We start from the raw sequence: 18156 nt of genomic DNA, 5'->3' as shown, positions 1-18156 counted from the left end.
AAAATTTGATTCATTGGATTTTTACTTCTTTACAATTCATTGTATCTTAATTTGATTTTTCTTCAGTTTGAAAAAATCCATATTATGGAATCATTTTAAATGGTTTCCTTAATACATTATCCAAAAACCAACTATAGTTTAGCTAGATTTTTTTCAGTACTTATTTTACATAAAGCAACAAATGGGTTATGTATTACTAATCTTGAAAAGTTTAAAGAAGCTTTATAAACTTTTCAGAACTTAAGATATACAAGTATGTATTAATAAAGACATAGGTTGGCAGGACCAGGAATTGGAGAATCCTCTTTTTAATGTTTACTTATTTTTGAGAAAGTGCAAGCAGAGGAGGGGCAGAGAGAGAGGGCAACACAGAATTTGAAGCAAGCTCCAGGCTCAGAACTGTCAGCACAGAGCCCGATGCAGGGCTCAAACTACGACCATGAGATCATAACCTGAGCTGAATTTGGACACAACCAACTGAGCCACCCAGGTGCTCCAAAGGATCCTCTTTGTAACTGACAGCTTATTCCTAGGTTCCGGGTGGAAACAATAGGGCACAACCCTTTAAGAGCTTGTAGAACTGGGCTTATCCCATCAAAGCTCTTAAAGTCTGTAGTTCCTTTTGTTCTTTCCTGGAGTGCAGAGACTGTTCTATTCACTGTTACCCATCTGTTCTGGTCTGGTATTTGAAGAATTGAAATAGCTGAGTTGCTAAGCTTTTATCAAGCATCTAGTCTATTTAGAGTTAGATGATCTTGGTAATCAAATATGCAGGAACAATTTTAGAACAGTGACAGCACAGTTGCAACTACCATGTAACTAACTCTGTAAAGACCAATTTTGTGAAGTAAACTAGGTACCCCAAACAAAATAGGTACCAAAATGTGTTAAAATTGGGGCACCTATACTCCTTAAGTCAGGAGTCCTGAGGAGGCAGGTTAGGGAGGCAGAGGCAAGTGGAAAGGGCCAAGGAACTAGAGTGGCCGACTGAGTTCACATACACTGATGACTCGTGTGCCCGATGAGTCCCTTTGCCTCACTTCCCCTTGTTACAGAAAGGGACCCCCGCATCTCACTTCAGGCCTTGCACCATGACAGATAGACTAGCACTTGTCAAGACTGCTGGCCTGTAAGTCTCCGGGACGTGGCATAAAATAAAGACTCATTCTGTAGCCCTGTGCTGGGTTCTGAGATACTGCACCTCACAAGCCCCCCACTGGTGCTGGGAAGTACACTTAGAGGAGAAAGCTCCCACTTCCCATTCTGAACAGTCTTACTCAATTCTACCTTAAAAAAGAAAAAAAAAAAAAAAAGGCAAACAAATAAAAGGCTTATAAGGAAACCAGCCTCTTTTCCCTTTGACCCTTGCCTGTTGCCATGCCCCCAGGTAGCCACTCTTAGCCCCTGTTCCTGTCTGTAAGGACTGCTGCTCTCTCATTGTTCATCACTTTTAGAACCCTTTTATTGATTTCCTATTTCAAAAGATGAGGATTTTAGTTCATATTCCTTCATTTTCTCCCTCCACCCTTCTCATACCTCAACTTTTTGTGATATCCATTAGTAGGTGTTACTATGTTCATAAATACTATTTATTGCTCTAATAGACCAAATAGTCTTCTATGATTACATTTTTCTTCTTGTACAATTATTTTGATTGTTTTATTGGAGTTTTATCTCTTTTAAAATATTTTCTTTGAGTATCCAACCAGCTCTGTTTTGTTCTTTCACTACTGTTTTCCCAAAAGCCAAAAATTTTTTCAGCTTTATTGAGATATTATTGACTTTTAATATATGTAACTTTGAGGAGTACAATGTCGTGATTTGATACACATATATAGTGCAAAATGATTATCACAGTAAGGTTAGTTTACACCTTCATCCATCCCCTCACGTAATTACCATCTAAAAGCCAAATGTGACAGACAATTCACAGGTTCCATTTATCTTCTGAGACAAATCCCTTCTAGAATCCTGTCTCCTGCTCCAATCTGGGCTCATGGCAGCCCTTCCTGTGTCAGCTCCCACCTGTCCACCATGTTTGGTCTTCTTTCCTGGATTCCATGTCTTCTTTTATCTGGGTTAACAACTGTTAACCTGTTAGTGAACAGGATTTTCCAGTTGCTTTTCAAAGAAGAATGCATAGGATTCTTGATTGAAAATAATCTTATTTTTCTCTCAGAACTGGGAAGACCTTGATCCCATTTTCTTCTGCCTTCTAGTGTTTCTATGAGGAATCCATTCCTAGTCCCATTTCTTTGTATGTCACCTGTCATTTTCTCTGAAATGTTTTAGTCTTTATTTTTAGCCTTATTCTGAAATTTCATGGTAGTGAGTGGCCTTTTCATTCTGGAGATTTGTATCCTTCAGTTCTGGGAAATGCTTTTTTGTGTTTTCTTTGATGGTTTTCTCCCCTATTTTCTGTTTTTAATGGACCATCTATTATTTTATTATTTAGTTGTTGCGTTTTTTTTTTCCAAGAGTTCTTTCTTGTTCTTATGTTATTCCTTATATCAAGGCATCCTATTCTTGTTCCTTGGATTCAGTTTCTTATCATAGGGTATTTGTTTAGCACACTGTATTATCTCTACTTTCTTCTAAGTTTATATGTTTATATTTTGGTCTCTGTCATATTGGAATCATGCCTAACTACCAGAGATCCTACTGAAGAGTGAAGCACTAAATATATCAGAAGTACGTGCATGTGTGTGTGCATGCGTGTGTGTGTGTGTGTGTGTGTGTGTGTGTGTATGTGTGTACAGGAGGTGGTTATAGGCTGGAAGATTCTACTGAATTAATTTGGTGGACAAATTATTTTCTCATTCTGTTCTGTTCTTAGTGGAACTTCTATTATTTAGATGATCGGCTTTCTAAGAGTTCTTTCTTCTTAACTTTATTTTCCTATTCATTCTACTGATTTTTTAAAAAATATTTCAAATGTCACTTTTTAAGTTGTTAAGTTCTACCTTCTTCTTATCCTATTTCCTTATATTGTAGTATCCTGTAGAGGGCATTAAGTTTCTTCAGAGAACTTTCTTCCAATCTTCCTGCAAGGTAAGCCTTGTCTTTTTGGTGCTGCATTTGGGAAGGGGGCTGGGAAGAAATAGTCTTCTCAGCCAGTATGCAGACTTTCACTTACTCCCTTGTGTTCAGAACAGTTCAGAGTTATCAGGAATCGAGGTTGAGACTTCATCATAGTCCTCCCCTGACTCTGCTGTCCCTGCAGTTTCTCTGGTTCTCTAAGGAATAAACCCAACAGTCTTCTGGGCAGGATGGAACAGTCATCTGACTGCATAAGTGAAGATGTAAACAGCAGTCCAACCACTCTCTATGCACTTTCAAACAATGCCTTTATATTTAGTCTGCTTTCTTCCCTTGTACCTGATGCCTCTAATTCCTGAAACTTCTCGGTTCAAATAGCCTTGCTACTCCTACGCTTTTCAAGTACTTAAATTTGACCTTCCTTTTCCCTGCTGCATCATTTTCCAATGTCCCATTTAGCCTCCATCTTCAGATGTTGGGCTTAGGTTTCAGATGTCTCCTCCTAGGTCAGACTGCTAATTTCCTGTCCAACTTCATACTTCTGAACTCAGATTTTGTTGAAGTCAGTGTGCCCTCCTTAAGATGCTCAGCTTTCCAGAGTTTTGTTTTGTTTTGTTTTTCACTAGGAATACTCATGAGATAGATCTGGTCCCTGCGATAAGAATGGAAGTCCTGGGTGGGTGTTCTTGGGAGCTTACTAAAGAGGACAATATTTTGCCCTTTCCTGCCCTTCTCATAAGTTCCTTCTTTCCTCTTTCTTCTTGAAAGGCAAAATGGCAGCTATCTTGCACGGACAAGGTGACTATGAGAATGAAAACCACATGTTCATAGTGAAGAACAGAATGATAGAAGGAGCTCAGCTCATTGGTGACATGGTGGATCTGGTGATATGTGTGTTTAATCAAATAGACATTGCATTAAATTACTGTGGTCACATTTCTGGTTCATTATAGCCAAAGTAATCTCCAACGCGTACACTTCCTTTCGTCAAAGACGGACATGTGTTTCAATCTTCGTTTCAAGGTCATTATTTGAGTTAACAGGATTGAAAATCCTCCGTCATTTCTTTTTTTTTTTTCAATATATGAAGTTTATTGTCAAATTGGTTTCTATACAACACCCAGTGCTCATCCCAAAAGGTGCCCTCCTCAATACCCATCACCCACCCTCCCCTCCCTCCCACCCCCATCAACCCCTTTGTTCTCTGTTTTTAAGAGTCTCTTATGCTTTGGCTTACTCCCACTCTAACCTCTTTTTTTTTTTCCTTCCCCTCCCCCATGGGTTTGTGTTAAGTTTCTCAGGATCCACATAAGAGTGAAAACATATGGTATCTGTCTTTCTCTGTATGGCTTATTTCACTTAGCATCACACTCTCCAGTTCCATCCATGTTGCTACAAAGGGCCATATTTCATTCTTTCTCATTGCCACATGGTACTCCATTGTGTATATAAACCACAATTTCTTTATCCATTCATCAGTTGATGGACATTTAGGCTCTTTCCATAATTTGGCTATTGTTGAGAGTGCTGCTATAAACATTGGGGTACAAGTGCCCCTATGCATCAGTACTCCTGAATCCCTTGGGTAAATTCCTAGCAGTGCTATTGCTGGGTCATAGGGTAGGTCTATTTTTAATTTTTTGAGGAACCTCCACACTGTTTTCCAGAGTGGCTGCACCAATTTGCCTTCCCACCAACAGTGCAAGAGGTTTCCCATTTCTCCACATCCTCTCCAGCATCTATAGTCTCCCGATTTGTTCATTTCGGCCACTCTGACTGGCGTGAATCCTCCGTCATTTCTATCTGCTTTAGGATCTCACAAGAGTCTAGTCTTCCAATTCCTTTTTTAACCCTCTGTCCCAGGCTGCCTTTTGCTTTTTTTCTCACCAAGGCTTGACTTCCATGGCTGATCAGTCGAATTTCTTTTTCACTACACTCTCAACTCTCAAGCATCCTTATTCACTTCGCCCGTTGGACAAATACTTAACGTTTCTCCATTCCTACAGCCAAAAGACTGAGCACTGTTAGAAAAAACTATAGAAGTGTAAGAACTGGTGTTTCTTCCAGTTCATGATCTCCAACTCAGATGCACAATCATTTATCCTCATGAGTAGTTTCTTTATTCAAGCCATCCATAACTGTCACTACTTTCTTCAAATCTGCTACATCTCTCTACATCATCTACATCTCATCTACATCAGACTAAATCTATCTAACAGACTGTGGAAATCATATGACTTTATGTTTTCAAATGTCACTTCACACTTCATCTACTGTCCTCACTCTCAGGAGGCTACTAGCTCTCTTCCTACTTCATGAAATCTGGAAACCTATATCAGTGCTTCCCTCCTTCTCTCCAGTGAATGAGGTCTTCTTCCTCTTATTTTGAGGCCAACCATTCTATTGGAGATCTTGATCCCGTGGGAGAAAGTATGGTATAGAGGCAAAGGTGTGAGCTTTGGAGCCAGACAGTTGGTTAATATCCTAATTCTGTCACTTACCAGTTAGGCAAATTTGTTTAATTACTCTGAGCTTCTTTTCTTATCTATAAAATGTAGATGATGCCTCTTTCATGAAATTGTTATAAGGAGTCAGTAAGTTTTATATGTAGTATAAGAAAAGTAATGTTATTCTCATTTCCTCCAGTACTTTGCTGCAACAACTCTCCCTGGAGGAATTCATGTGTTCAAGGCGAAAAGCCATTGGGACCCAACTATGGAACTGGGGCTTCATTAGGCAGTGATCAAGGAGGACAAGCTCCCTGTCCTCATGGAGTTTACAGGCCAGCAGGAGAGGGAGAAATCAAGTACTTACAGTCCTGATGTATAGTGCGGCGGAGGAAGCATCGGGATGAGGGAAACAGGAATAATCTGCAGAGTCATGGAAGGCAGATCAAGAATGAAGGCCTGAATGAAATCAGGGGCTGTGGAGAATAAGAGGAAGGAAATGACAGAAGAGTTATCAAGAATGAAGAGACTGGGCTTGGGAGGAGGATGGGGAGAAAAGTAGCGGGGAATACGAGGTAGGGGTTCTGCAGAATTGAGGGCGGAATGACTGAAGGATGGAATGGACGTTGAGTGAGTGAGAGGTGGTGTTGTCCCAGGAGGGAGAGATCATTATATATAGATTTACAATGGCCTGCTTGAAGTGATGTTTATTTGTTGACTTTGAAACTATAAAGTCATGTGCTTTCTCTAGGCTCTTACAATATTCAATCTGGGAGAGACTTAGGTAAAGCAGTTTCTTCATGGCATGACTTCTCAGAGTGCATTATAAATCTCCAGTGATGCCAGAACTCCTTTTATCAAAGGGGACTCTCCTCTGGCTACTAGAGTAAGGAATTCGATTCCCTCTGGGAAAGCCCCATCTAGGAGTCCGGGTAGTTATGAAAAATGAAGGCTATTTTAATTCCAGGCAGCAGAGGGCAACGTTGGCCTCCTTATCCAGATTGATAGGTGCTTCAGACAAGGTTAAAGTTAAAATCCCATTAAAATGACCTTAGGGCCAGTTTGAACTTTAAAGGAAGATTCTTCTGTTTCCTCCATGGTTACATCCCAAGTTCATCTCCATTATTGCTGAATTAGCCTTGAGAATTGTTGAAATGAGGTGTCCATTGAGGTGCCAAAACAAACTCAGGTGGAGATACCTTTCTGAGTTGCCTGCTTACCGGGGAAGGGTAATGGAATCAAACAGCATTCTCTGATTGTTTACATCTTAAAACGGGACCTTGCACTGGTCATTCTCAGATGCTCCTTATTATAACCATATAAGATTTATGTTTCATATTTGTAAATATTTATTATTATAAGTTAAATGCAAGCTCATTTAGAAAAACTAGAAAACACATGGGGTGCCTGGGCAGCTCAGTCCGTTAAGTGTCCACTTCACTTCAGCTCAACTCATGATCTCACAGTTAGTGGGTTCCAGCCCCACATCCGACTCTGTGCTCACAGCTCAAAGCCTGGAGCCTGCTTCAGATTCTGTCTCCCTCTTTCTCTGCCCCTCCCCTACTTGTGCGCTCTCTCTCTTTTGCACCCTCACTCTCTCTCTCTCAAAATTAAATAAACTTAAAAAAAAGAAAAAAAGAAAAACTGCAAAATACAAATAAGGAATAAAAGACTCATAATTTCATAGCGTGGATGATTACTGTTATACTTTCTTGTATATCCATCCACACGATTAGACTTATAGATAGGGATTATATGTTACCAGTTTAATTACCTGATTTTCACTTTCGATTTATATCCCAAACATCATTTTGATGTCTACAGAATGGACCGATAAATAACTGTAACATGTTAATTTGATCAAATTCCTATACTTTATCATTTAGCTTTCTAGATCTCTAAAATTATGTACAGGGATTTTGAACCAACTTGTAATGCAGTCTTCTAATCTATTTTTTAAAAGATTTTTTTTTCATTACTTCCCTATTCATAGATATTCTACTTTTGTGATGGTTATGTTTCTCTCCATACCTTTCTCCAAATTCATACAGTAATGTACAACCATCTATGCACTTACATACATTTTTTTAGATAAACAAAAAATAGCATTATAGGATACACATCCTGCCATCCTGCTTTTCTTGACTAACAGTATACAGTGGCTACACCTCCAGTTTGACGGGTATAGATCCATTTTATCCTTTAAAAAAACTATACACAATTCCATTATATGTCTTTCCTACAGCTTTATCAGAGATTCTCTTACTGATGGAAACTTCAAGTTGTTGTTTTTTATTTGTCTGTTTTTGGTTTTTTGCCACACAAACTATGCTGCAAATGTCTTTTACATACACTCCTATATAAAGGCCCTCTTATTTCTGTAGAGTAGTTTCTCAGAAGTGGGGTTGCAAGGTCAGAGGATCTGTGTGTTTTTGTGTTGTAAGCTCTGTTTAGATCGCCTAAAATCTAAGAGATCCTTGTTCCACATAATCACTTACCTAACAAAGAAAGACAACTTTGCCAATGTGAAGGGCAAAAAGTGCTAACTCATTATTCAATGATTTTGTTTCTCCTAGAACTAGAATATAAAATTAACCCATTGAATGACAGAGATGCGTGCATTACCTCCAATCTGAAGACAAGAGATGGCAGAGCCATGGGTGTGCCTGGGGTTTGATGAAGTGTCAAATGAATTTGCTGCCAGGCAGGGCAGCAGTGGATTGTGCTGTGCACCGTGTCTGTCCCCACCTGGCTGTGACTCCAGAGTCATGCTTTCCATCCTGCTGCCCTGCACTGGTGTGCACGGTTGCACAGGCAGCTTCGCCTCACGGGAGCTCCTTCCTCGTGTCCAAACTTGGAAAAGGAGCAGCGCAGACAAAGAGGCCCAGCTGATGCTCAACTGTGGCCAGACAATATGAAATGACACAAACGTTTATGATACATGGAGTTCCTGTTATAATAACTAACCGGAAGGGAACACTCTTTTTCTATGGCGTTATTCCCTAAAGAGGATCAGGAAGCCCTGTTGCTAAGAGACCTTGCAGGGACATTTTAACGTGCTCATTTTAGTTAAATGAGGGCATCAGTGACTGGGGATTAGCTACATAGGGATGGAAGTAGAGAGGGGGAGATATGAGGATATAAGGGCTTTAGGGTTTGGGAAACAATACCCCTTTCTACCTCTCCTGGGTGTTGAACCAACTGAGAGAAACAGAGAGAGAGAAAAAGAGACAAAGTCTAGCAGCTGGAGCGTCCATTGTTACCTTTATCACTGATAAACTGTTCAGAGCACAGCCACATATCTGTCATGGCAGTGGGCTGGCTGTCCCTTCTCTACAGAGGTAGAAGTAAATTCCTCCATCCAGTCCAGGCAGAGCTGCAAAACCCTCTCCTGATAAAATGTGAGGCAGAGCATTTTCTGGACGCGTTGGTTCACAGTTGGTTAACTAGTTAGTTAACAGGAGGTGGCTCTTCCTCCTACCCACCCACCAGATTACTCCCTGCCTCCCCCTTAGAGAAGGGAAATGAAGATAGGTGAAGAGAGGAAGCAAGGGATTGAGTCTAAATAGGAGGAGGGAATTAACATTCTATCAACAGTTGTTGTTTAGACTCTCTTATTCAGAAATGCTCCTGCCACTCAGAATGCCCAGGTAAGTAATAGAATGCCCAGGGTGGGTGTTTAGGCTCCAAAGTCAAAGCTTCAGACTGGATCTCTTCTCTGAAATGTATATGGGACTCTGAATTTTTTTTCTGTAGCCACTGTTTTCGAAAGTACCTCTTGTTTGGAACCCCACCTGCTCATAACTGACTGCATAGACCCATGGGCTTTGTTTATGTGATCTGGAATGAATAGCTTCCATACACCAGCAATTTTCAGCAACTGCTCATACTTTAACAGAAGAAACAGCGCTTCTGTTCTAAAATTTCCATCTGGGGAGGGGAGCCACTGCTGCCAAGTCCGGACCCAACACCATACGCCTTGGATACCCACCCGCCGATGTGCATTCCTGATTCCTCTTGGCTCTAAATCCAATATGGCAACTCTCAAGGATCAGCTGATTCAGAAACTTCTTAAGGAAGATCATAACCCCCAGAATAAGATTACCGTTGTTGGGGTTCATGCTGTTGGCACGGCTTGTGCCATCAGTATCTTAATGAAGGACTTGGCAGGTTGAACTTGCTCTTGTTGATGTCATGGAAGACAAACTGAAGGGAGAGATGATGGATCTCCAGCATGGCAACCTATTCCCTAGAACACCAAAAATTGTCTCCGGCAAAGACTATCATGTGACTGCAAACTCCAAGCTGGTTATTATCACAGCTGGGGCATGTCAGCAAGAGGGAGAAAGCCATTTTAATTTGGTCCAGCATAATGTGAACATCTTTAAGTTCATCATTTCTAATATGGGTTGTAAAATAGAACCTAAACTGCAAGTTGCTTATTGTTTCCAATCCAGTGGATATCTTGACCTATGAGGCTTGGAAGATAAGTGGCTTTCCCAAAAACCATGTTATTAGAAGTGGTTGCAATCTGGATTCAGTCTGGTTCCATTACCTAATGAGGGAAAGGCTGGGACTTCACCCATTAAGCTGTCATGGGTGCATCTTGGGGAGCATGGAGACTCTAGTGTGCCTGTATGGAGTGGAATAAATGTTGCTGGTGCCTTCCTGAAGAATCTGTACCCTGACTTAGACACAGATGCAGATAAGGAACAGTGGAAAGAGGTTCACAAACAGGTGGCTGACAGTGCCTATGAGGTGATCAAACTGAAAGCCTATACTTCCTGGGCCATTGGACTGTCTGTGGCAGATTTGGCAGAAAGTATAATGAAGAATCTTAGGTGGGTGCCTCCAATTTCCACCATGATTAACGGTCTCTATGGAATAAAAGATGATGTCTTCCTTAGTGTTCCTTGCATCTTGGGACAGAATGGAATCTCACATGTTGTGACGGCGACTCTGACTCCTGAGGAAGAGGCCGGTTTGAGGAAGAGTACAGATACATTTTGGGGGATCCAAAAAGAGCCGCAGTTTTCAACTTTTCTGATGTGGTACTACTTCACTGTCCAGACTACAACCGGATTTTAGTTGGAGGTTGTGTATATTACCCTTCTTACCCGATCTGTTACTCAAGTAGTAATATTAAAATAGCCTAGGAAAAACCTGTTTCCTAAAGTTACAAATAAGCATGGTTCACAAAACCCTGAAGCTACATCCTGATGCTGGATGAGACAGACCCTTCTTGTCCTAAGTTGGTTAATGTAAACTAGCTCTACCACCTCAGAGGCACCACTGCCAACGCTGTGTATGCTGCTGTTGCTTTTCAAACCAGATGTGTATTTACTGTGTGTTATATTACTTCTGGTTCCTTCACCCAACATGCCCAGTCCACCTTTTTTTTTTCTCCAGTCAATCACATCCTGGGATCCAATGTATAAATCAGTATTGCGTCTATAGTGCATAACTGTTCTAAAGGATCTAAAGGATCTTATTATGTGTACTATGTATGTCAGAATATAGTGTACATTGCCTTATAATGTAAACAGAAACATCTACATATAAACAATGCAACCAACAATGTATCTAAGTGTCATACCAACCAAAATAAACTACCAAATAAACTTGAAACAGTGAAAAATAAAATAAACTAAAAATCTTCATCTGGGATCATCCCGGGCGATGTGTAAGCTGGACGTGGGAAGGGGTGGCCGCGGGAGCGGGAAGCTGAGGATCTGGGTTCCAAAATCCAGCTCTGCCCCAACTAAGAGTGCTTGCATCCATCCTCCCTGCGGGCTTCAGTTCCATTTCCTGCACAGGATGAGGGGCTTGAATATGGTGGCAACCTTTCCACCTTAACAGGGGTTCATTTTATTTTCAAGTTTATTTTTTTAGCTGAGATAGAGAGAAAGAGGAGGAGAGAGAGAGCATGAGTGCACACGAAAGCAGGGGGAGGGGCAGAGAGATAGGAGAGAGGGAGAACCCCAAACAGGCTCTCAACTGTTAGTACAGAGCCAGATATGAACTCAGGAACCGTGAGATCATGACCCGAGTCGAAGTTGGACACTTAGCCAACTGAGCCACCCAGGTGACCATAAACACAGGTTCATTTTAAATATATAAAGGGAGCACTCTTTACTAATGATATGCCTATGTTTGTTTGTTTTTTAATTACAAAAAAAAAACTTTTTAGGGGCTTCTGGATGGCTCAGTTGGTTAAACGACTGACTTCGGCTCAGGTCATGATCTCACAGTTCATGAGTTCAAGCCCCACATTGGGCTCTGCACTGACAGTGTAGAGCCTGCTTGGGATCCTCTGTCCACACTCTCTGTACCTCCCCATCATGCTCTTTCTCTGTCTCTCTCTCTTCTGTCTGTCTAAAAATAAAGGGGCAGAGAGAATCCCAAGCAAGCTCCATGCTGTCAGTCCAAAGCCTGACTTGGGGTTCGAACTCGCAACCTGAGCCAAAATCAAGAGCAGGGAGCTTAACCAACTAAGCTCACCCAGTGATATGCCTATGTTTAAAAACAAAAACAAGAACAAAAAACCTGGGCAAAGTGGATGTGATGACATATCAGATAAAGAATAAATGTTTGTAGATTACAGGATAGACAATTACTATTCTCCATCAGGATTCTTAGTAGAAAACCACAGAATTCCCTCTAGCTAGTTCAAGTGGAGAGGAGTTTATTAAAAGGATACTAAGCGGTTCACAGAGCCTGCTCTGGGGAGGGAGTCTACCCTCACATCTCCTTAAAGGTTACCTTGTAAAGCTGGGCATCCCTCCCCCACAATCCTCCGGCCTCTTTTCGGCAGTTGGATTCTCTTGGTGCTACCTTCTTCCTGTGAAAATCTTGCTCTTTGTGCTCTAGCTTCGGGGGAGAGGGGTGGCTAGTGGAAGGCTTCCACCTTGAGGACATAGCAGAGGGGAGAGGGGAAATTGTCCAGTGGTCATAGGAACAGAATTCAAAAAGTATTGAGTGACAAAAAACACAGCAAATGTGTATGCCCACTGTTGCTATATTGTCCCACAGGAGACAGAAGACTGAAGACTGGAATTTTATGCATCACAAAGCATTTGATTTTCATGTCTGCCCACACATCAAAGAACCAGAGAACCATCCTATATTAACTTGGCATCACAGTTCTTGTAATAAGGACTTAAAAAAAATTTCAGTTCTGGCAATGGAAATCATTACTTGTTCATGGCTCTGAAAAAGGACACTTTATGTTAAATTAGCCATTGACATTAACTCAGTGTGCAGCTAAATGGAAAAGTTGAATTATGCTGTCTTCAAGAGGGTTTTTTGTGGGGAGGGGAAGTGGTCAAGTAAAGAAGTTAGCCAAAGAAGTTGTAGCTGGGATATATCTAGTGCCTTAACTTCAAGATAGGAGAGAACTAATTCTAGGTATGCTTGGACCTGAATTAGAAAGACCACAAAACCCCACACAGCATCATTTGGCTAAGTCTTCTTTCTCTCCCTCCTTTGATCCCTCCCTTCCTTTCCTGAAAAACTCAGCCCAAATATTACTTCATGGGATTGAGCAAAATAGGCATCTATCGCAGGGGGTGAGGGGCAGAATTAAGGCTGGGTGTCAGAGCCTAAATGGGGTGAGGGATGAGGTTTGTGGGTGTTATGCCCAGAATTCGTGATCCCCAAAGACCACTAGGGAGCCGAGTCCGATGCAAAAGCAAAGAGCCTTTATTCGAGCTAGCTCGAGCTCAATCCCCTACCTGCACCGACGCAGCGGTGAGATACCAGGGAAAGAGAGTGAGTTTCAAAAGGACAAAGGTTTTATTGGGGCCTGGGGGCAGTTGGAGAGGTAATGGCTACGGCCTCAGCCGATTGGCTGGGGAAGGGTCCTGGGGAAGGGTCCGAGTCCGGTTAGGCAGGTGAGGGGGGGTTTACTCAAGGGGAGGAGGTGTGGTCAAGGTGAAGGACACAGAACAAGATGGAGTCGGCCGGCGTAGGCCCGCCCTTTCATGGGGTAATGGGGAGGTTCGTGGGGTCTGGAGTCGACGTCCAAGAAAAAATTCTTGAAGACATCTTTGGTGCAAAAAGGTGATTTTATTAAAGCACGGGGACAGGGCCCATGGGCAGAAAGAGCTGCCCTGGGACCGTGAAGAGACACTGGTTAATATACTTGGGAGGTGGGGGAGGTAAAGTCAAGGGTAAGTTTCCAATGGGATTTTCATATACTAAAGAAGACTCACAGAATACTGGAGGCCTAGCTATTGTCAAGCCAAGGTTCTTTTTCCCCTCTAGCAAAGCATTAATAATACTAAGAAGGTAGGGAGTTCCTGGAGAGACATTTTGCTCTGCCTGCCTTGAGTATCTGCCAATGAGCTGCAAATTATAAGGAAATTTAATTTTATCTGCCATTTCCTTCTGCCTTTGTTTCCCACATGAAGGAAATACCTGTGTGGGTGAGTGACAGGGCTGAGGCAGAGGCCCAACAACCCTGGGTGAAGATGGCGTCCAGTAGGGGTGATGATGGTGGCTCAGAGCAGGAGGTCTGAACACATGTGAAGTAAAGAGGCGTCTGTGAAGGTGGGGGTGGGGTGATGGGAGATAATCTAAGAAGTAAATCCATGGAGGATGGTGGGAGCCAGGTTTCTCACAGTCCAAGAAGTGAGAAAACTCACATAAGCCCTGTGATATTCATTTGGAATTGGAGATATCAGTGTGGATTCATGATTTTCAGTAAATATAGACAGAATAATGAATATAGATATAAAAGTTTATGTATACACACATACACAGACGCCACCTTAAACATATGATCAAAATAACATTACTAGTGAGGGGACACTTTGAAATCGTGTGCCACTTGATGAGATTTACCGAGAAGAACATGGCATCACTTCTGTGATACTCCTGTCCCAAACAATGACCTGAATCTAATCATGGAAAGTATCAGACAAATCCAAACTCAGAGATGTTCTACAAAACAACTGGCCTGTAATCCCCAAACATGTCAAGGCCATAAAAGTCAAGGGAGGACTGAGGAACTGTTCTAGACAGAAGGAGAATAGGACAACTAAATGCCATGTGTGATTCTGGGTTTTATCCTTTTTCTATAAAGGATATTATTGGAACAACTGGTGAAACTTGAATGGTGTCTTTGGATGGGAGGCTGGATATGTATCAGTGTTGATTTCTTGACTTTGATGGTTGTTTTGCAGTAGGAGAATGTCCTTATTTATAGGAAATAAGTATTCAGGGAGGATGGGGCAATGGGTTGAGGGGGAAAAGTTCTTTGTACTATTCCTGAGAGTTTTCTGTAAGTTTAATATTATTTTTAAAAAATCTATTAAAAGATTTAGGTATTTCCTTCAAAATGCTTTCGGGATTTAAGAAATTACTAACTTTTTAAAAAACTAAGTTACATACTGAAAATTCAGTTCAATGAATTTTGACGAACATATACAGTAATGTAATCACTACAAACAGCATTTGGAACGTTCAGTGTGGAAAAAAAAAAAGGAAGCCTTAACTGTGGATGTTTCTTACTTTTAAAAGTGTTCAGGAATTAGTTGGGTTTTTAGAGATGCTTTTATTTTACAGGTATAAATATTAAACCTGTTCTTACACTTCTCTTTCAAATATTTAGATATCAATAGGTGATATGAAGCGATGTTTGACTTTAAAAAAAAGGTTTAAAATCTTATAAACAAGCGAAGAGACGCGAAATAAGATCTTTCACTGAAGAAAGTGCTTACATTTCCTCTTTGCCTCCCCCAAAAGGTAGAATTAAGCCAATGTGCTTCTGCCAGGAAAAGCCTCATTAGTCCCAAGAAGAAGGCCCGCCCACCTGCCCCACTGCCTGCGCTGCTCTCATGTTTCCCAGCCCGTGAAATACACCTACGTGCTCCGCGGTGGGAGACGGCACTTAACTTCCCTCGCGCTCAAGTTTGACTGATGGGCTGTGAAGCGCCGGCTCACATTTGCTCTCATGAGACTGGGGTGCTGTGTGCTGGGGCTCAGATCTCACAGGGCCTTGGAGGGAAGCGGTCAGGAATGGATCACTGATCACAGGGGTCAGAGATCTCTTAATTCATTCTCTAGCTTTCCCCTGAGGTCCTTGAAGCAGGACAGAAAAATTCAAGTCTTGTCACAACTCAGAGGTGCAGGGAAAAGGAGATTTGCTCTACAGCAGTCTCTCGTGGGATACTAGGTGAAAATCAATTACAGCTCCACTCCAATTTGAAGCTTACTCCTTGTAAGTGGGGTTCAGCTTCTGTTAAGAAGATACGGTCCCTCAAAGAGCATCTCTTCCTTCACCCCTTTCCCTAAGATTGTGTCTGATATCGAAGGATAAGAGCTGACTTGTCCTTGTGGCTTTGGGGAGAAGTTGGGGTCCCCAGGGACCTCTAGAGATATGGTGCTGCCCAGTGGATCTGGTTTCTGGATACTTCTTTTCCACCAAGTCACTATGTACCTTGCTGGTCCCCTGTGCCAACATCTGGATGGGTAGTACTCAGGGTTGTTACTATTCCTTGGGCAATGCACCCAGAGGTGCTTTCTGGGTAATCCGATTTCAACTCGGCTACTGCCGGCACCAACGTCAACTTGCTGACAGGCTCCCATTTGGCTCCTGTTTTTTGTCCTGCAGGAGTTTCTCCCAGTTGAGACAAGACTTGGCAATTTCCCTTAGGCAGACAGGCAGATAATTCCAGGTCCTGTGGACCTAGGACGCTGGGCAAAATGGTGAACCTCTCTCTGCCTGAGATTCTTCATGTATAAAATGACAATAATGATACGTAATGTTAATTGAACACTTACTCTTTGGCACTTTTTAATGTGCTGTACACTGAAGGGTACCAGATAATTTCAGGAGAGCTTCAGTGCTCCTCAAACTCTCTGTGACAAGTGATTACTTTTTTCTTTAATTCCCAGTTTTTCACAAGCTAGTGTTTTTGCAAGATACATAAAAAGGAATGAATGGAAAATTACATAAGAAAAAGGAAAAAAACTTGTACTACTTGCACTATTGAAAGGGTATGTATAATTAATATAGAGAATTATTATTATACTAATAATTTGTTATTTCACAATTAAAAGTTCACAAATATTATGAGTGAAATAGCAACTCTTACATTAAGGTTCTTTATGCATATCTTGAATAAATACATATACATCAATATTTAAAGTTTGTAACGTGACAAATGAGCTTTCTTTTTGCTTTTTAAACTCACTGATCCAATGAGATTTGCTTGACAAGTTTCAAAATAAGTTCTGCCATACGTCATATTGATCTAGTTGCAGACTGGGACCAAGCAATTTGTGGACTGTATTGGTCCATAAAATACACTTAGAACGACCTTTTCCTACATGTTTCTACATGTATGAACAGATTTCATTCTCACAATAACTCTATAAGGACAGTATTATTATTATACAACTAGTGAAGGCAACTAGTAAGTGTCAGAGTTTTGGGACCCAGGTTCTGAGACTCCAAGGCCATAGCATGTTGTAGAGGGAAGGAGAGATGTGCCAGGTAGGTTTTCCTCATCTTGTAGACCCAGAGTGGAGTGAGCTAATGATCAGTAGGCTGTGGAAAGGGCATGGGATGGAATTAAAGTGAGCTGGAGGAGTCTGTGTCATCTAGGAATGGGTAAAATGGATGAAAAGGCTAAAATCAAATGACTTTAATGAAACATAAATAACAGGTAGGCGTAAAACTAACGAACTAATGGTGGGGTCCTAGCCTCTAGTCCTGGGGTTGAGGGGAGGCCTGAGAATCAACAGGCCCCTGTTGCTCAGTGTTGACTATACTCTTTAACCAGAAGATACAGAGTAAAGTGTGCAAAGTATTGCCTTTTATTCTGTGAACCAAACGGATGATATGGACAGTTGATTGTAACTAGCAGAACAATGGGGCTAATTAACCACATGTAGTTGAAAGAGATGCTTGACCCAGTTCTTCACCAAGAAGTGACATCAGCACTTTGTCAAGAAGTGCTGCCAATGTCATTTAGAAGGGGGGCTTGGCTCCTAATAAGTATTTCTAGAACTTTCTAGAAATTTCCTCTTTTACTGTAGGGTTGTAATGAAAAGAGGATAAAATTGTCCTAACATTTTATTTTACTCTTGTGACTTAAATAAGACCTTAAGTGTTTGGAAACATCTTCTCTATGATAAAGCAGATAAATAGGTGAAAGGGTGTATTTACTGAATTGTCTTATCAAAAAGGAGTCTGATTTAGAAACAGGTGATGCTATTCAAGCTATTCCTGCCAAATGTAGGGAGGTGAAGGAAACCAAGATGAGGGTAAGACGTGTGTGTGTGTGTGTGTGTGTGTGTGTGTGTGTTTCCCCACTTTGGCTGGCAGCTCTCTGGCTTCCTCACAAATATGCTCTCTGACCCAGCCTGGCTCCATAAAGAGGTAGAGGTGACTGTGGGGTAGCAGTATCTCAGTTACAGTAGACTCTCAAGGTATTAGGCATAGACTTGGTGAGGATACGGTTTGAGAATTGGGCTACAGGTATCCACAAGTGTAGCCTACAAGTGGGCTATAGCCACTTGTATAGCCTACAAGAGGGCTATAATTTCTCCTCTGTTTCCTGGATGTGTCTTTCTCCAAGACCTAGTATCAGGCCATTTTAGGCCTGGAGTTCCTTTGGTCCAGTCCCTGTTCTCAACTACAGATAAAAAAGAAGAATACAAC

At 41.5% G+C, this 18156-nt stretch overlaps 1 protein-coding gene across 1 annotated transcript; it reads left to right on the top strand.

Moving 5' to 3' along the window:
* The first annotated feature begins 9520 nt into the window (after nt 1-9520).
* LOC115523412 (L-lactate dehydrogenase A chain-like) lies at nt 9521-10574 on the top strand. The gene is given in 4 exon segments (XM_030329474.1): nt 9521-9658; nt 9660-9763; nt 9942-10087; nt 10090-10574. Coding segments are annotated over 4 exon segments (873 nt in total).
* Nucleotides 10575-18156: the final 7582 nt, after the last annotated feature.

The sequence above is a fragment of the Lynx canadensis genome, chromosome A1 (genome assembly GCF_007474595.2).
Source record: "Lynx canadensis isolate LIC74 chromosome A1, mLynCan4.pri.v2, whole genome shotgun sequence".
NCBI lineage: Eukaryota > Metazoa > Chordata > Mammalia > Carnivora > Felidae > Lynx > Lynx canadensis.
Note: the sequence above shows the minus strand (reverse complement) of the source record. Positions and strands in the feature narration are given on the sequence as shown.